Here is a 20,548-nt window from a genome sequence, read left to right as displayed (position 1 = left end):
GCGGGGGGGGGAGTACATGTCACCGTTGTTGTTAGGTGCCATTGAATCAGTTCCGACTCCTAGTGACCCTATGTACGGCAGAATGAAACACTGCCCAGTCCTGTGCCATTCTCACAAACGTTGTTATGCTTGATCCCATTGTAGCCACTGTGTCAGTCCACCTCATTGAAGAGCTTCCTCTTTTCTCGCTGACCTTCTACTCTACCAAGCATTATGTCCTTCTCCAGGGATTGGTCTGGATACATAACTGAAATATAAATGTGATAGGTACTGATTTGGTGGTATGATTAAAGCAGTCAGTAACTCAGGAATAGAAATTTGAGTAGGGAAGAGTTGAGGAAACCTTTATGGAAGAGGTAGTATATAAATTAGGATTAAAATGGGGAAACAAAAACTTATTACAGGAACTGCAAAGAGTCTCAAAGACATATCAGTTTTGAAATAAAGATGAAATTGAAAAGTAAAGATGTATGGCATAACTGGAGCCTGACACATTTGGTGTATGGGATATTTGAAACCCAGTAATAGCCTGATGTGGCAGAGACATGAGATGGTAGCAGAGACCTGTAAGAAAATGTAGAAACACGAGTTGAAGACAGATTATAAATAATGTTACATTATATACTAAGACATTTGAACTTTATCCATTAAGAGCTTTGAGTAGTGGAGAGACATGAATTTTTGGAAAGATAAGCCTGAAAACACAGTAGAGAATATAATGGAGAAAGGGAAAGAAAATTTTCTTAAGATCACCTCCAGGATCACTCTCAGATGATCAAACCAAATTCTTTCTGCGTGATCTACAAATTTCTATTATGATTGAAGTCAGACTGGCTCAAGCACACTCTTTGGGTACTCAACAAGTAATTTCAGACATGAATAAATTTAGTCTAAATCAAATTCTTTTATGTAGAGCATTCCTGTGTATACGGATATGTATGTCTTGGATTGTATTTGAATAAATGTTCTGAAAAGCAGGGTATCACCATTATGCCTGAGGCTATTAAACAAACCTAAATGTAGATTGTTCTTGTCTGCCCTGGAGTTGATTCTGACTCAGTGTGCTGTCAAATAGCCACCCTGTATTGACAGATTAGAACTGCCCCCATAGGATTTTTTAGGCTGTAATCTTAAAAAAAAAAAAAGAATTTTTTTTTTTTTTTTTAATCTTTACAGGAGCAGATCACCAGGTGGATTCAAAACTCCAACCTTTCAGTTAGCAGCCTAGCACTTAACCATTGTGCCATCAGGGCTCCTTAAATGTAGATTAGTGTAATCCAAATTCAGCCAATGGCTGGCTTGTCTGAGTCCAGAAACAACCTTCTCCCTACCCACTCTTGCATCCTACCCATCTCATGCATTCTCATCTAGATAACAAAGCTTAGCTTTATGTCTAGGTACTCTTGGCGTCTAGATTTCTGCCCAATGACTTCTTTCTTTCATTTGTTTATAAGCTCCTTGAAGGCAGGAATCTTACCTCCTGTTGGAACTCTCCAGAGCCTATTTCCTGTGCTCTGTTCTTTACGTGCCCAACAAAAGCTACGGACACAATCCTAAGTGTGATGTGTCAGAAGAAGCTGCTGCTCAGTTGATTAGGGATGATTAAAGATCCAAAATGAATTCTCACAGACATGTCAGTATTGGACCAAAAGCAAATATTTATTCAGCACCTTCCTGCGTCCAACTTCTGAGAACACAGAAGTCTAAGGCAAGTATCTGTGAAATCAATGAAGTCATCAAGGCAGAAGAGGCTAAGTTTTTGTGAATAGAAAGAGGAAAAAGGTGAAAGGAAGGTGCTAAGCACTATATATACATAAATATTCATAGCCATGCAACAATTCTGTGAGGTAGATATATTTGTACTTTTTTCAGATCAAGAATTTGGAGTTCAAAGAGGTCAAGTAAAGTTCTTTAAAACGTTTCCCACTAGTGGGTGGTGGTGCTGAGGTTCTAACCCAGGTCTGACTCTTGGCTGCAGTGCACTGGGTCGCCAGCAGGAGGTAAGATGTGACCACTTTACTCCTTACAAGGACTAGTCTGGATCATATTCCCAGAATTGGGTTAAAATGAGAGCAATGTGTCTTCTCAATGTTAGCGTTTTTTTGGTCAGCCATGTTTCTGTGATTAATATTTAAAACCAAACCTACACAATAAAATACTTTTTTTCCTCATGTGTCACAAATCATGGCATTTGGTAGAAGAAGCCATGGTTGTTTGATGGGTCACACTTCTCACCACACTCACACATGCTTTTTAAGCAATTTGACAAACTTGGAGTGATGGTTCAGATGAGATAAGAACTTTGATTGAGTTTATTGAAGTCCTACATGCACCAAAAAAGATGCCTTCCTCAACAAGCAAAAAGCGATTTATTTCTCTTTTTATTAATTCAAATTCTTGGGTTTAAATGATAATATTGTCACAGAAAGGTGACATGAAGAACGATGATAAATTCCTACTGAGCATGACATTGGTCTTATACCATGCTGAGCTTTTCTTCTTGGGTGGTGATGTCGTTCCTTATTACCACCATTTGTCTCTCATTCTCAACCATCTGTAACCCTCAGACATCCTGAAAACACATGCCAGATCACTTAGGACGTATGCGAAAAGGTTCTCAGATGGACACTACTAAAACAGTTGTCCCAAAGTTGATGCAACAAAATTCTTTTACTTTATTCTATGGGGAAAAAAGGCCATTATTGTGTTTTGGTATGTTTTCCATTTAGAGCTTATTGAGTCCTCAGTATTGTATGAATCTAATGGTCTTTAAAGCTGTCAACTGCTAACTGAAAGATTGGCACTACAAAGCCACCCCAGTTCCGTGGGAGAAAGATGTGGCAGTCTGCTTCCATAGACATTTACAGCCTTGGAAACCCTATGGGCTCACTATGAGTTGGAATCAAACTCAACAGCAGTGGGTTTAATAGTCTTATAAATTAGAATTCTCACATCTACTTAGAGCAAAGCAACAAATGCCAAGAGGTGGAGCTGGTAGCCCCTGTGACCACTTGTGAATAAGAAAGGGAACAGAAAATACCCAAAATAACACACAGCCTGATAGATTTATATGGTCCTGAGTTAAGGATGTGTTGGATTATGCCCTGTGCCTGCTATTTAAGAAAGCATGGAGCTATGTAATCATTTTTAGCAAGATTTCCAAAAAATTATGTTTGAAAATAATTTTTTAAACGCTTTTCTAAAAATCTTGAAAGTAACTTTAAATCCAGGCCCTGTATCCATAGAATAGATGCAAACCACTTATCCTTTCCTTTGTTGTATGATTTCCTGGGTGCTGAGTACACCCCACAGGTGGTTTATGAAAGGTGTCTCAGCCAACCACGTGCCCAGAGACTGCGAGTTCCAATGGCAGGCAAGTGTGCGCATCTTAGTGATCTGATTTATTCCTGTGTGTTTCAAGCTTAGTCTCAGATTAAATTTATCTATAATTTATTTGTCAATTTCTTTACCTTCCTTTCCCAATAAGCTAATTTAAACCTCTTATTGGGGAGCAAGACTCACCTCTAACAATCAAATGGGGATTCTTTTAGTTTCAATCACATCATTACCATTTGCCATCCCCACTGACCAAAAATATGTACTGGGATTTATTATTATTATTACCTCTGGGCTCCAGAGCAAATATTTAGCGTGTTTAGAAACTAAAGGAAAAAACAAACTCATACCTAGGATTAAAGTTTTTATATTGTACAATATATGAGATATATTACAATTGTTGATATTGTAAAATATCAGATAGATATGTACAATATCAGGTATTGTACAATATCTGGTTTCAAGTTAAGATAAAAAGCGAATTCCTGTTTAATCTGGTTTTATGACTACTAAAAAAAAAAAAAAAAATGTAGTCCAGGATCTGAGCATGGGATATGTAACTATGTTTCTGAATATAGAACTCAGCAAAAATTGGTTCACTCTCTCATGATGATGGAACTCTATTAAGAAATATAATTATGATAACAGCCCTACAGGTTTGAAGGTCTGTTTATAGTTCCAATGGATGAGTGGATTTGGGACTTAATGAAGGTGAAGCCGCTCTGAAAATAAAGATGAAGCTGAGTTTCATAATCCTCTGGCCTCCCTTATGTGTGATTCACCAGTCTCATTTGTTAAACTGATAGATTATTCCATTTCTTCCACTTTTAGATTTTAATGGTTTAGCTCTCCCTGTCTGGGATAATGTTGTTTAGCAAAAGCTCAACTTTTTAAAAATGAAGTCATTTTGCAAATAACCGAAACAAAAAGAAAGCACGTTTCCTCAGTTATCTAAACATTGAGCTGTTAGGCCAAATTCAGGATCTGAAATCTATGCTATGATTAGGCCCAAAGATACAATTACTGTAGTCATTATTATAGTGATGTCAGCCAAACATTGTCAACACTTAAGTGACTGACTTGACTTTTTTTCTGTTTATTTTTACTGAGCCATCAGTGCCACCAAGCTGATACAGTTGATATTATTTGTTTTTATGAGCCTCATCGGCTCCTGAGAATAAAATTATACATTATGCATTGTATTGGTATGTATTATATTATGTGCTATGTCTGTTTGGATACCTAATCAGGAGGAACCAGTCCATGGAGAGGGACACCATGCTTGGTAAAGTAGAGGGTCAGCGAAAAAGAAGACGCTCTATGAGATGGACTGAAACAGCGGCTGCAACAACGGGCTCAAACATAGCAATGATCATGAGGATGGCACAGGACCGGGCAGTGTTTCGTTCTGTTGCAAGTAGGGTTGCTATGAGTTGGAACTGACTTGACAGCACCTAGCAACAGAAGATTGTATCAGTAACTGATATTATTTTAAATCAATTTCTCAAAAGGTATTTATATATACGATAACAGAAATTGTGCATAGACAAAAACGTTATGGACTGCTTAATTTAACACATTTTTGTGTATCTAATTTTTGTTGTTTTTCTCAGGTACAACTTTTATTTTGTTTTTAAATCAGTAAAAGAATCTGGGTCCTGGAAGCTGTGTTGATCTAAGCAGCAGCAAGTTTGTGCATGCCCTTTTTAGTTTTTTTAAAATATGTTTAAATTATTTCAGTGCTGGCACACCTCATTTGCATGAAATTCTGCACCGTATATACTAATTGTAGTAAGGTTACCCCCCAGCCCAGGGTGGGGAGGGAAACTACTCTGGAAGATAATTTTCACTGAAATCTGACCAAACTTTTTTATGTAGACTGTGACAAGATCATAAATGATGTGATAAATAACATTTTAACATTTGGCCATCAACTTAAGAAAATGGTTTGCCTATATAAATTTTTGTAAGTTTTAAAAGGTAATGTAATCTACCCTCAAAATTAAAGCATAATGAACAAGAAAGAAAAGGAAAAGAACACAACTGAGTGCTAAGGCAGAACATCTTGCTAGAAGTAATTAAGGTAGAGTAGGCACAAAGTATCAAGTGTAGAATTTCATAGGGCAGACAAGACAACAGTCTATACTTATCACTTACACAGGCGAAGTGGATTTTGCAATTGCCAGGTACGTTAAGTGCACCAAATAGAGCTCCTAAAATTGATACTATAAGGTCTACCTTAAGTTTTCCATGCTGCAACTGTGCATAATTTTAAAATGGTTTTCTTAAATTTATTTAAAACATAACATGAGGTAGATGTTAAAACTAGTGTAATAGCTCAATAGAATAAGTATTCCAGATTTTGAGAGGAATGAAGAGGGAGATGTTAGAACCCTCACCAAAATCCCCCCTGATTTGATCAGAGTGGATTAATGATGTGTTTTGTGAAAGTGACTAGTCAATGATACCAACTTGACAAATCTTTCTGTCCACTCAAAATCCCATTGAGTTATCTGGCCCCCTTGGCTGATGAAGAACCATTAGGCAAGGAGCACCGGCATCATCCAGGGTGATGCGCCTCAAACGACTGACCAATCAATCAGGTCTTGGAGCTGCAACAGCCTTGGGGCCACCACAGACTCACCAAACATTACAGGTGCTGCACTTGCCAGTACGCTGACTCGGAATCACCGAGAACCCCACCTCATCTTCTGCCTGTAGCTCAGTGCCATCCTGAACTTCCTTCACATGGAGCTTCTTGCCGTCTCGTACTGCATACTTAATGAAGCCAAATGATCTTTCACACACTTCACCGTGGCCCTGTGGAGGGGTGTGATGTTGTAGGCCATTGTCTGTGCATTTTTGGCCCAGGACACACAACTGGAACTTGACACTCTCCCCTTTGTGGGCCATCGCAACTCTGCCAAATGGATACACCTCACCTTTCATATCCCCCTCTCCACAATCTCGATCATTGCTTGGTACTCAGTCTGTGTTGGACCAACACTCCTGGGGGCAGGGGGCAGGGGAAACGAATGACTTTACCAGAGTAGCTGGTGGGATCAGCTTACTCAGTAATACCATTCTTGGAGTGTGCTTTATTCACTTTTTCTGCACTGACTTTGCTGCCTTTGCCTTTGAACGAGCTACACTCAACCATGTCCCCCAATTCCAGGCTATCAACATCACCAGAGAACTCACTGTAATAGAAAAAGATTCGTTTATCATGATTGACTGTTTCAGTAAATGCAAAATCATCCTTCAGCATTGCCACATATCCAAGAGCCTCTTGGAGTTGGAATTACGACCCAAAAGTTATACACAAGTTGCAATCTGCTGACCAGGCCTCTGTTTGTCACTAATACTAAATCCTAATACTGAGAAATGAATACTAAATCTAATTTTTTACAAAAGCTGAAATCTTTTCATGTTTACAAGGTAGGCTGTGATAACAAACAAGAGCCGTTCTAGAAAAACTTGTCCATATGTCAGTGTGGTTTAGGTCTAATTCAAGGCACAACTCATTACCAATGAAAAAATGAAGGCACGTTTATTAATTGACCAGGGGAAATGCCACAGGATGTAGAATGCAAATACTGATACATAACATTCTAGTTTATTTTCCATTTTTTAAAATGAGAACAAGGAACTTAAATATTCTTTTAATTAAGAATTAAGATGCTCAAAGAAACGAAATAAGAAAACTGGATACAAGGACTCCTTCAAGTTGGGATTTGTGATACAAATATTTTCATCTTTTAACAGGGCAAGCTGATGTGTTCACATCCCAGTTCCAAGCTGCCTCCTCAACTAGGAAACATCAGTATTTTCTTTCCAGACACATTAAAATGCTTTCCCCTCACCCTTGCTGTGTTTTTGTAGCACCTATAGCCATAACTGGCACCTGGGGGCCTTGCATTGTTGGCAGTTTCCCTTGCATTTCTTTGGAGTCTATTCAACGGCTGTGGTTTTACTCAGAAGTCGGTACTTTGCATATATGATTTCCTGAGACTGTTTGAATAGTTTTTCTCAAAAAAAACTGTGCCCGTCTGGCTGTGAGCAGTTCTTCTCCAAGGGAGTTGACAGTAGCCTGGTTGGGTTGGTATGCTTGCTCTGGGGTTCCCAGTCATGCCCTGCTATCTCCTCTCCCTACCCCTCTTTTTTTTTTTTTTTGCTTCTACCTTAGTGACATCACTGCCCACATTTTGCCATTCCTTTAAAGAAGAGGAAAGATCTGGATTAGTCCAGTTAGAAAAAGAGAAAATGCTGTCCAGGAACCTATGCAAAGCATCCATAATTCATATTTTCTGTTGTTTCAACAGTTGACATGGAAATGATTTTAAATGATAAACAGAACCGGACTGAATAATTCACACTTTTCTGTAAGACAATAATCTGTGACAAAGACAGAAACCCCTACTTAAGATTATAGGTATAAAATTTGGGGACAAGGGTAGCCTTAAATTTCTTGATTTGAGTGTATTTTCTTTAAGATCATCATCTGGACAGTACAGTTTCGAGATACTGAGAATACAAATTGTTTTTAATGATCTTTAAATGGTAGGCTATTTTGAGGTACTAAGGAAGAGAGAAGCATTGTTTTATGAAGTGGCTCATGTGGGTATATATATGTTGGTGTGCTGTGCTACTAGCAATTCCGTGGTCTTCATCAGTATACCACTAGGGAGAGAAAGAAAAAAGGTCAGGATTAGGAATTCAGCTTTTTTCTTTTTTAAATCAATTCAAATGAACCCACATGAGCATTGTGATATAAAGAAGGGTGTTTTAATTCTTGAAGCAGTGTGTAAACTGAAACTTGATCAAAGATGGTGCTTAATTTTCCCCAGAGCTTTTCCTGGCCATGTTGTTCTGTCCCACAAAGGTCTCTGGTACACCTCGAAGGTACTGAGAGAACTCACTGTGAATTTGGCCTTCCTGCATGGTGCTTTAAGGATATGTAAATTCAAATTAATACACCCAAATTCATTTTCAAATTTCACTCAAAGGACACTTAAAACCATACCATGCATAGAAAAAAGGTTTATCCCATTGAACCCACTTGTTTTAATTGTTATCAAGTGTAAAATTTCTCCTACACTATAGTAGGATAAACTGTACTTAAAAAAATGAGTTTTTTAAAAGCAACTTTTCCTAATATATATCACTAAAAATATATATCACTAAGGAGCTGGAAAAATCTATTTCAGTATTAAACACATATGTGTAACGTAAGCGAAGTCAAAAGTCAAATGTATTATTTAAAAACACAACGATTTTTCACTGTTTTTTTTTTTTTAAATCTGTATGTCTGACATTTATATAGAAAGAGCTTAGGACCTGAGGCAAAAATGGATCGACTCATCCATATTAAACAAGTAGAAAGTCATTGCTAGACCCACATATATTATGGAGACATAAATTAACTTTTAAAAACTACTTAATTGGCGTATCAGGTCTCTTCTTTGAACAGTGGAAAAAATAAACCTTACAAGAAAAATAAATCTTAACTTCTTATAAGAACCTGACCGAAAGGATATGTGTCGGTTTTCTCAGTATCCAAACGATTGACCTTCTCCTATACAGCAGGCAGCATTTGAACTGAGCACAGACCAAAGTATGTATGTTAGAAGAGAGTGGGGAAAAGCAGGTTATATCCTGGCTAAAACAGACAGGAAGGCTGCATTTTACACGGAAGTATTTAGTGCAACACACACACACACATTTTCTTCTTAATCTGAAAAACTCTAGAGCAGAAAAAGGATTTACCTTAATACCCAGAAACATCCTCTGTCTAGGCAGCCACGGCTCTAGCCATTTCTGACTTTATAAAACAAATCTAATTGTTTATTGCCTGTGGTTATTCAACAAAAGATAACATGGCAATTGCAAAAGCGGAAGCGTGCTGATTATGAATCCCCTACTGCTGGTAGAACTGCTAGTAATATATCCTAGACAGAAACGGATTTTCATATTTGAGCTGAGCTATCATCATGCTGATTTCACTTTAGAACTACTCTAACGCACATTTACTGAATAAGTGATTACTTTTGAATCAAAATAGGGACAGGAGACAGTGAACAATGACATGGGCAACAGTGCAGTGTTTTGACACTCCCAGGATATGCAATATTATACTTCTCAACTTCAAACGCTCTAGCGTTATTGATCTCTCCTCTGTGTTCAAGGACATCACTCCTCTGACTTCGCATTGGAAAAATAAAAACCCTTTGAATTCCTTCCCTATCTCCTGGACCTCTGTGAAGAGAATAGTCCAGGGAGAGGAAGCCACAGCCCCACCAGCAACTTCCCCCACCTCGTACGAAGTTTTGCTATACCATTGCCTGGAAATCCACTCCAGCATCCACCAGTGCTTTGGAGATCTGGGCTGACTGCTGAAAGTGAACGTTATCTGCAGGGAGAGAAGGGAAACAAAGTAGCTAAATAGCTGCTCCAGTTTTCTGATACCGAAGGGTGGGGAAAGCATAAGAAGAAAGGGACTGTCTGAAGTTCTAGGACTCAGGATCCCATTTAGCCCAAGACAAGTGAGTTATGGAAAGCAACACTGTTTTATTGAAGTAAATGTAACAGTCTTGCCCCTCATGCTTTTGTTTTGTCAGTAGTGAAATTGCAAACCTGTCTGTGATACTAAAAAGTCTAATTAACTGAAACTCACCATCTGCTGTTCCATGAATAAGGAGGTACTCAACTTGCTTAAAATTTTCAGCTCTGCTCATGACTGTTGAATTCTGGAATTGGGAAAAAGAATGTCATTATTCAAAAAAGGATCTGCCATAAACTGATTTTTCACTTTAGTTTACAAAATAAAATGTTTTCAGCTGGGGCCCCCTTTGATACAAAATATAGCAAACCGATATTCAAGCAAATGCTGTCTCCATCCATGGCAGGACGCACAGCATGCCTGGTGCCGGGGAGACAGGCCTGGGGAGGGAGGATGCCACATCTTCCCTATGCATGCAGGAAGTGGGCACCTGCCACTGGGGCTGCACGAAAAGCCCCTTGAGCCCCAGATCCCAGATTGGCTGTGTCCTATGCATTAGCGCAGGGCATAGTCTCGTATTAGCTAATGTATGTTCCATGGGCTTATGCTGTAGTTCAGCCAAAATGTGTATTGCCATGGCAACCGTGTGTCACATGGTGCCATACATGCTACATTTCAAAGAGCCTGTACATAGCATTTGCAACTAAACATACTCTGCAATATGTCATGTGAACTTTGGTCTACATCGCTAGGCTCTGAATGAAAAGCAATATTACCTCTTTCAGAACAGATGTTTAGAACCTAGGCAAATGGAACATATGGGAGGGGAGAGGGGTAAAAAAGATCAAGGATGGCCTTAGAATAGCAGTGAGTGGCTGTTGGCTGCTCTATTCTGTAGTGGGAATGAAAATGCTGCTATTGGACCAACTCATTCCCAAAGCAGCCAGGGAAACAGGATTTAAAAAAAAAAATTGAGGAGGTCACCTTTTGAAGACTGCTTTGTGACTTGGGCCAGGTAGGGTTTGTAGAATGAGAACCAGAGGCCTTAGATCAAAAAGTCCCTGAAAGCATAGTACTGGTCATCTGATCTTAATTTGAAGATTTTTACCAAGTTGGGATGAAGGCAGATAATGCCCCATAGACTCTGTGGCACCTTTACGAGGGGGTGAGCTACAGCCTGTTTTTATTTTCTTATTATGAACTGGCAGAGGAAGGGGCAGTAGCCTCTCTATGGGTTTAAAATCAGCCAGCTAGTCTTGAAGCATCTTGGAAACTCAAAGTCAACTTTATGAGAGCCAGAGTTTGTATTTTACAGATATCTTTGTAGTTAATTCCAGTTTAATATTTTTGATGGGAGCCTGGAGGTCCAGCAGGAGGGGTATGGGGCTGAGGTGAGGGTGCTTCTATTTTAGTCCCAGTTTCAATATCAATGAGCTCTGTAGCAGTTCCACTCCTAGATATATACCCAAAAGACTTGAAAACAAAAACTCAACAAGGGACTTGTACACCAGAGTTCATCACAGCACTATTCACAATAGCCAAAAGGTGGAAATAACCTAAATGCCTATGAACAGATGAAGGGTTAATCAAAATATGGTATGTACATACAATTGGTAGGAACCTTGGTGGCGCAGTGGTTAAAAGCGCAGCTGCTGTAACCAAAAGGTTGGCAGTTCAAACCCACCAGCCACTCCTTGGAAACCCTGTGGGGCACTTCTACTCTGTCCTATAGGGTCACTATGAGTTGGAATTGACTCTATAGCAACGAGTTTTTTATACAACGGAATACTGCTCAGCCAGTAGGAGAAATAAAATCTTGATACACACTACAGTGTAACTGGTGCTTAAAGACATGCTGAGTGAAGGAAGCCAATCACAAAAGAACAAATGTTGTATGACCTCACTTATATAAAAAGACAAGAAAAGACCAAAAATAAATAAGTAAACCAGTGAGCTGTGTGGATGGAGACATGCTGCTCCCTGGGCTTTGTTTCATGTAAAAAAGGGCTAACTTCCCTTGTTCCCTCACATAAACAGGAATCAAGAAACATGGCACACCTTTTTTTTTGACGTTAATACTACTGATGCTAATGTGAGCATGCTATGACATAGTGTTTCTGGATAAAAAGATGTTTGGTCTACAACTTTCAGGACAGAGTCACCCAAAATGTCTCAGTTGCCTCAGGCTTCCAAGATCACCTTGTCCTGAAAAGCTTAGCACAAATGGCCTCCCGCTCATGTGCAGGTGGGCTCCCACTGACCACACCGCATTTCTGACCCACAGTGAGAGCTCACCCAGGACTTTCAGAGGAAACACCTAGGACTCATTGAAAGCCACACTCTTATTTATTTCTAAGAAACTTTTTATGTGGTGAGATGACCCAGATCAATCCATACATATATGAATCTCAACATCCCCCATTCATTCACTCATTTTTTAATCTAGTCAATCGATATTTATTTCTTATATACCCCCCTAATCCAAAAACTTCATGAAAAAAGGGTTTGCCTATATTGTTCATCTCAATTAAATGAACAAATGAAATAAATTACAAAACATTTATTTTGTACCACCCTGAGTATCCGGTCCTAGTTTTGCAGAGACAAGTGGAACAGCTGGGATTAAAAAAAAAAAAAAAAATAGATGGGATAAAATATTCTTATTCTGAAATTGGCAGAGGTATGTCTTTCCCACTTTCAACCCATCTACTGATAAAACCCACTGCTGTAGAGTAGATACCAACTCATAGCGACTCTGTAGGACACAGTAGAACTGCCCCACAGAGTTTCCAACGAGTGGCTGGTGGATTTGAGCTGCCAACATTTTGGTTAGCAGCTGAGCACTTAACCACTGTGCCACCAGGGCTCCAACTCATCCATGGTGCTATTAATAGTAATAGCATTAGTGTTTACACTGTACCAGTCACTGGGCTAAGCATTATAAAAAAGTTCTAAAATACTATATTTCATTTAATCCTCACAAGATCCCTGTAAGGTAGGTACGTGCCACTGCTGTTTTATAGATGGAGACACTGGGATTCAGCAGGTGAGTAACCTGCACCAGATGATACCTGTAGGAAGTGTCAGAGCTAGACACAAACTCTGACTGTCCAATCCCTTTTTAACTCCTATGATACACTGTGTCTCTACTAAAATTCCAAGCTGCTTATGATGGGATCCTCCTGCAAAGGCGTAGTCTGACATAGAATGTTAATTAACTGTTCTGGAATTGGAAGTGCACAAATATACTGGGTACCCTTTGGCTCCTGAGAGCCCATGCTTTTTTTTAGACTGGATTAATTGGAAGAGAGATTGGTTTGCACAGCCCTGCGAGATTTGGGAGGCATTTGCTTCTGATTGTGCGGGTGACATATAGCCTAACGCAGCAAAAGAACCCTGAACAATTTTTTGCCTTTCAGAGAGGAAAGAGTGAAAATAAATAAGAGACACTGTCGTGCAGCACTCAGAGCTGAAGACAGGAGAAGCAGGGGCTTGAACCTGACGGTGAACATTAATATTCTGAATCTCACGCCCTGGAGCACCCTGCTAGAGTCCTTCTTAGTGGTCCTGTCTGCTAGTCACGCTTGAAGCCTGAACTGACTGCACTGCTGTTTCCTCCCACCTTGTTTCTCCCAAAATTAAATCTAGCTCTGTGCTCGTGGGAAATAGTCAACTTTAACACCCAGGCCTGACCCAAATCTATAACTGTGTCACCCCACTTCACCTTACCTCCTGGCCCTTCTTTGCTTAGCAGCTTGGAAAGCAAAAGCTGCTCCTACAACCTCCCCAAGCCATGAAACTGAGAAATGTCATTGAAACATAGAGTAATAGTTAGGAGGCATATAAATACACAGGACAGTTAGCAAGGAATGTGATAACTACTGGAGTTTGGACCAAAACAGTTTCTGGCTGCCTTTTTTTTTTTTTTTTTTTTTCTTAAATGGAGTGAATACAGGCTGAAAGAAGACAATTTTTATAAACAAGTAAAACCCTGAGCCTAAGATAAATGTTGTGATGTACACACTGTAGCTGTGATGAACTAGACATGGTGAGAAATGCAACATACTGAGAAAAAGACGAAAACTGTGATAAAAGTGTCATGATGCAAATTGTTTTACATTAACAATATTACACTACAAAGAAAGAAAGACAAATACTTTAATGCAGCAAGAGAAAAATAAAACAAAAGCTTTCCCTGCAATGGAAGATAAGAGTGCCATTTCCAATGTACACTTCCTCTGCTCCCTGGGAGAAGCCTTAGGAGGGACCTTTCTGGGAAAGGGAGACAGGCAGTCTGGGGGGCATAAACACACTTTAAGGCTCTCAGGCTGCAGGGGGAACATTTTTTTTTTCTCCAGAACAATGCAGTCATGTGACCTTGCCTCTCAAACCACTGATCACTGTCTATGAGACTGTGCATCCTATTTTCTCAATCAAGACTCTTTACTGTACTTGAACCATGCACTTTAACCTGTGAAATGCAACCAGTGAAAAATCTGCATGCCTTGATTTTAAGATACAATTAATGATCAGAAAACCTTCAATTATATTCTTTTTACCCACCACTGTGTCTACTGATGGAAACAGAAATAAAAAAGGAAATGGATGACTATGTTAGAAGCCGAATAGTCTATCACCAACTACTAAAAAGGAAGCTCAGAGTGATAAATGGGCAAGGATGCAAATGGTGGTGCAATTGGCACTCTCCTGAGGCTAGACACTTCCGGAGAGCCCTGCTGCCAGCAACAGTCTGGCAAAAGGAAGTGGAAGAATTGGTCCAGTGGCAGTGCCGATTCCACAGCATCTCTGTGAGAAGCTTTTCCTTCATGCCCCAAGAAGAACCATCTGTAGCTGCTTGTTGGATCACGCTGGTTCCTCAGTTACCTTCCAACAAATAAATCTTTGTATTTTTTAAATACAAGAGGGAGCTGATAAGAGTAGGGAAGCACTGTGAGAAACAGACAGTAGAACAATTCTTAAGCTGCCCCCTTGTGCCATCTAGGTATCATAAGGGCCATTTATTTCTTGAGGGAAATAAAGATGGCAGCTGCCATGTTTTGAAAGCTTACTCCATGGCAGGCACATGTGTGTGATTCATTTATTCTTTCAATAACTCCGTGAGATAGGTCTGGTTATTCCTATTATGTAAACGAAGAAACTGAGGATCTGAGGTTCAGAGATAGCCTCTCCCAAATCATAAACTACTAATAAGTAGTGGGAATGAAAACTGAATATAGGTCTGTCTAGCTCCAAAGCCTGTACTCCTTATCATTATATTATACTGTTCCTTGACATAACAGCCAAACAACTCATTGTCTTTTCCAGGCTCTTGTAGGAAGAGCAAATGGCCATTGGGCTTCAATGAGATATTAACCAGATGAGGGGTTACCTGCTTGCTATATACATCTTCCACTTGCAACCAAAGCCTCCTAAATAACATTGTATGACACCATTTTGGGAAATACCATTAATGCCACAACACAAGCCACATAAAATGTTTAAGAAAAAATGAAATCAACCCACGATATCAGATATTTTACTTGTTTACATCTCTCAAACAACTGTATCCGTGGGATGCCAAGGAAAGAGCTCCCATCAACCCCAGACAGGGGGCTCTACTTCAGGCCTCACCAAGCATCACTGGCTTCTTTAAAGATCACACAGCAGTCAACATTTTATCAGCACTCAACAAACAAGTTAAGGTTTGGCTTAAATCTGAAGGTCTCTCTCCCTTTGGCATATTCTGGGATAATAGAACAAATGTCAAATCAGTACAAGATGGCATATTTACAAAATTGCACCCTGTTTTGCATAACCTAACGATGCAGCAGTTCTTAAGGATTGAACATTTCAAATCTGCTAGCAGAAGACTGCCAAATCTATGACTGTTTCATACACTTGCCAAAAGCCTATCAAATTTTGAGCAAAATGCAAAATAAATCTCCTCTACAAGTTAAATCAGTCCCTTCTGTGTGTTCCAGGCTGCCCTCTTCTTTTGGCAATAAGGCTCAGGACTTGGGTCCCATTTCTCTTGCCCTTGATCTTTTACTTCTTTCTCTGTATATTCATAAATCCATTCTCTTCTCAATCCTATGTCCTGCCTTATTGGTCACCATTTGGCCCACTCTTTCTGCAGCCCTTATTCCATGTTATCCCTTGGTTTCATTGGACCTGCTTCTCAGATCCCCAGAAAACCAGCTCTACCTGCTACTCATTCCTCTGCTGTGTTATTCTGCCCCTCGTCCTCTAGATAACCAATTAAATGCACCCTTGCTCTTCCTCTCTATCTCCCTGAATCTTTCTCTTGTGGCTTCAGATAAGTGCCCTCTCCCTTTTGTAACCCTCAATACACATTACATAACATTTGTGTGCCTCAGTTTCCATGCCAGTAAAATGATGATAATTGCAACATTTATCTCACAGAGTTTGTGAGAGAATTAAATCTGATAATCTATGTAAAGAGCTTAGAACAGCATCTGGCTGTAGAAGCACTTAGTAAATGAGAGCTACCAATGGTTTGTTCTCATTTGCAAACCATTTGCAATTATTTTTTAAACCAGTGAATTTTTCTTCAAATACATCCTTATATGCAAGCCCAAAATATTATACAAATGAGATTGGATGCACTCTAGTTGCAATGGGAGAGAAGTAAGGGAAAGGTGAAACCTTAACTTCTTGGGTACTCCCCTCCCCCTCCTTACATGCTCCCAAGGTATAGAATTTCTGGGACTCCACCATCACAATTTGGAAACCACCAGTCACATGTTGAGCACTTTGTCATATTCAAGCTCATGCTTTGTGACTTATTTTCTTTTATTTCTCTCCAAAAATTGTGGTATGTTTTGTCTCACCAATACGGTGGACAAATCAAAACAAAACAAAATACTAGGCACTTAGTATTTTGTAAATAAATGGCAGTAAGTCTGCCACTTACTAATTTTTTTTTTTAACCTCTACGAGTTTGACTACAAATCCAGTGATTGATCATATGAGAAACCATTCATCAACGTTAATAAGAAACCTACTCCTCGAGTGAGGCTACAACTGCTATCTGCTTATTTGCTACTGGGAAACCTGGTGGCGTAGTGGTTAAAAGGTCAGCAGTTCGAATCCATCAGTGCTCCTTGGAAACCCTATGCGGCAGTTCTACTCTGAATTTTAGGGTCGCTTTAGGGTCACTATGAGTCGGAATCAACTCGTCGGCAATGGTGTTTTTTTTTTTTTTTTTTGGTATTGCTGCTGGGGGAAGGGGTTATCTCATTCTTGGCCCACAGCAGACAGAAATGGTGACAGAATTTGAGCAAAGTATATGATTACTTTGCTCAAATTCTGTCACCATTTCTGTCTGCTGTGGGCCAAGAACTCACTGCAGAAAAGGTGTTGCTGCACAACTACACTGCACATTAGTTCTGACTTGTTACCCTTCCACTTTGGCTGCCCACATTAGAATCTCTGTGGCCAGTTCCTTGGGATTTTAGAGAAATGAACCATTTCCTTCCATTTTGAATTCCCAGTATCCATTAAAAGTGCTCCTGCTTTGTTACTTGGCAGTAGGTGGGTGATTATCTCCAAAAAAATCTTAAAGACTCAGTACTTCTGTCACTGCATTGAGTCTAAGACTTAGCCCCAGGGTTCCCTGGTTTATATGACACTCTCTCCACTTGGATGCAGCCCTAGAGGTGCATGCTTTAGCAAATGGAGCACAGACTAGCTTCTAGCAGGGCACAAGTTGAACAACTGTACATGCCATCCCTGCCTGTCCCACTTGAGTAAGCAAATGTTCCTCTACTTCCCTTTCCTAGGTGGTAAGGAGGAACTTTATTTCACAAGATGTGCTTCTCTTGTTAATGGGGTTTCTATAAATGCTTCCAAATTCAGATCATCAATAACCTAATAATGAATCCTTTTCTCATTTGAGTGTTATTAAAAAATGACATTGTTTTCCAGAAGCTATGATTCTGGCTGTTGTATGGATGGTTCTTTAGCTGAAAGGGAATATCTGCTGTGAACATAGGCAAAGATCAGGGCCTTACTTATTACATATTTTGGGCATTCATAGCCTCAATGTACTAAAAAGAGTCATTAGCTCGACTAAATGTGAACAGTTTTCAAAACATTTCAGTCCGACCCATAGAAATGCACAAGGTGGTGAAAACCTCTAAGAAATTGGCTCCTTTGTCTTTTCAAAGAGGGCAGAAGGTAGCGAAGGAGGGAAGGGAGGAGAGAGAGAGTCAGACAGAGCAAGAGAGAGATGAGAGGAAAATAAAACCAACCTGGGAAGTAGGGAAAGAAATGGAAAAGATGGGGTCCAGAGGGGCAGCTGGGTCCTTGGAGGAAAATAGAATCTTTGAATGTATTCTTGCCAGAGACAAAAGCACAGGCTCATTTAAAAAACAAAGGAGGGCAGCTTTATCCTGAAGCCTGCTGTGCACCAAAAATAGACCCTTAGATTCAGTTCTCCACAATAGAGGAAGCAACTTACCAGAGTGGAAACAATTCAGTTAATGCATTTGCCTCACTTTCTCCTGCCCACCTTAACTATCACCCTCCCAAGTAATTCCTCTGAGTAACACATTGGGAACCTTTCGCTCCCTGGTACTGGCAGTTTTAATGTGTCCATTGCCAGCAATAAATTTTGTGCCAAGAAAACCCGACTCCTGGCGTGGAAGGATTAAACAGTCCTCTAGTGCCATCTGTGCAGTGAAGTGAAAGACTGACTTTGTGCACCCAGTGTGCATGTGTTGCCATTGGCAGTAGGAAGTGACTTCTATTTACATGACTACCTCACGCAGCGAACACCTAAGGGGAAAGATGAAAATGGCCACCGCAGTGGGGAGTAGAGTTGGGGAAGAGGGGATGTTGTGTGGGAAAGAGAAGCCAATAGGAAAGACCAGAGAAAGAGGCAGGCTGAAATGGCAGACTAAAACGTATTATCCTTTGTGGGGACATTCATCATCTGTTAGCTAACGTTCTTCAAGGGAAGTAGGATAGGTGCCATGGACTTACTTAGATGTCAGGGTTTGGACTTCTAGTTCAGAAGGGGACTTCTAGTTCAGAAGGGGACTTCTAAATGAATTTTGACTCATCATGCACCATGTTCTAGAGTCTGAGTTAGGGACCTGGCAAATTCACCTCTGTTTCAGGAGCTTTTATTACCTTGGGGTATCTGAGAAAGATCTGCGGCAACTCAGCAAATAGAGTGTACCACGGGAGGGCTGGTTTTCTAATTTAAGCATTGTGGTCCATTCATTAACAAGAAAATTCAAGCTGTAAAACGAGAGAGGTAAAGGAGAGATACAACTCTGATAACAGCGTTTCTCTTCAAAGATGTTTTTTAATTAAGTCAGGGACAGTTTTAAGGTTTATGCTTCGTATTAGGTAATCCAAATACAATGTTGAGCAAAGCCTTGAGTAGTTAGTAATATTGCAGAGGGAAAAGCAAGTACAAAATAATTATTCATCCAAAATAGAATAAAATGAGGATTTAAGAGATAGAGAAAATGTCATGAGCTTCAAAGGGGGATGCTGCCCTTCTCCACTGGGAGAGCAGTACAGGTTTCATCACAGATGGAGATGAAAGGGAAATGACTTTCCAGCAAAAGGAACAGTGTGAGCAAAGGCACAAAATGGAAAGACCCAGAAACATTCAAAGAACAGTGAGCATTCCAGGTAAACTGAGCTGTTATAATAAGGGTGTTGAATGCCTGGTTAAAGAGTGAAGACTGAATTTAACTGAATACACAAGGAGGGACAATTAAAGTCTTGTGGGTGGAAGTTAATCTCATAGCTTTGTGTGGAACGGACTGGAGTGTGGAAAGACAAGGAGAGACATATTAGTTTATTGTTATAAAAGGAGATAGGTCATATAACAGCAGCAGTGTGGTTTGAAGAAAGGATGTCTATAGAAGCCTATAGGATTTGGAGAAGAAAGACTGGGAAGAACTGAGTCCAAACACCAGCAGACACGGGGACAGCCTGATTATGAGACTGCTTAAAAAAAAAAAAAAAAAATTTTTTTTTTTTTGTAGGTAGAGGCATACTTAAGGAAAATCCCGCCTATGGCAAGCACTGAAATTGTGCCCCTGCCCAACCATCTGACACCCATCTTTTAGATAACTTTACTGTAATATCAACTCAAAAGTACAAGTCAAGCTCGGTAATCTTTTACTTAACACATTATGGCACTACAAGAAAATTACAACTTCACTTTCTTTGCTTTCACTGATGAACACTAGTCTATGATGTGCTCAAAACCATTTTTTCTTTTTCAGTTTCCTCTCTTTCTACTCTCAGAGGAGCAAGATCGCACAGTTTGCCTTGACCCATAACCATACAGGACAGAGTAGAACTGCCCCATAGGGTTTCCAAGGAGCGCCTGGTAGATTTGAACTGCTGACCTTTTTGGTTAGCAGCCGTAGTCTTAACCACTACGCCACCTGTGTTTGGCTCTCAAAAACAAAAGTATTAGTTTTAACTTGCTGAATGATCTCTTACAGCTGGAGACAGAAACTGAGATGGTTAATAGAAATTTCTCAGTGGCACCCCTCCCTCCCCCCAAGTGAAGCTCAGGGCACGTGCATACCTGCCATACCTTAGATACACCTCTGTTTTTAGGACAAGATGGTTTGTGCATCTCACTCTATAGATTGTTACTTTTCTATCTTGCACAAAAAGCAGAGATTAACACACACACAGAGAAATAAGCACAGACCC

General features: G+C 39.9%; 1 protein-coding gene and 1 pseudogene across 5 annotated transcripts in view; both read right to left on the bottom strand.

Moving 5' to 3' along the window:
• Positions 1–3,829: 3,829 nt before the first annotated feature.
• On the bottom strand, positions 3,830–7,366 carry LOC100663209 (cold shock domain-containing protein E1-like; annotated as a pseudogene).
• A 125-nt stretch (positions 7,367–7,491) lies between these two features.
• The window catches only part of DPP4 (dipeptidyl peptidase 4), a 93,245-nt gene continuing 80,188 nt past the window's right edge, over positions 7,492–20,548 (bottom strand). For 4 of the 5 annotated variants that reach the window (XM_064287053.1, XM_023542885.2, XM_023542886.2 and 1 more), the window contains 3 exons: positions 10,010–10,082; positions 9,672–9,745; positions 7,492–8,016 (listed from right to left, as the gene is read on the bottom strand). In XM_064287053.1, the coding sequence (XP_064143123.1) occupies positions 7,915–8,016; positions 9,672–9,745; positions 10,010–10,082 (249 nt within the window). In that variant the 3' untranslated portion in view covers positions 7,492–7,914. Of the gene's footprint in view, positions 8,017–9,649; positions 9,746–10,009; positions 10,083–20,548 lie in introns of all 5 variants that reach the window. The other variant, XM_064287054.1, reaches the window with a different exon arrangement.

Source organism: Loxodonta africana, chromosome 6, assembly GCF_030014295.1.
Source record: "Loxodonta africana isolate mLoxAfr1 chromosome 6, mLoxAfr1.hap2, whole genome shotgun sequence".
Taxonomy (NCBI): Eukaryota; Metazoa; Chordata; class Mammalia; order Proboscidea; family Elephantidae; genus Loxodonta; species Loxodonta africana.
Note: the sequence above shows the minus strand (reverse complement) of the source record. Positions and strands in the feature narration are given on the sequence as shown.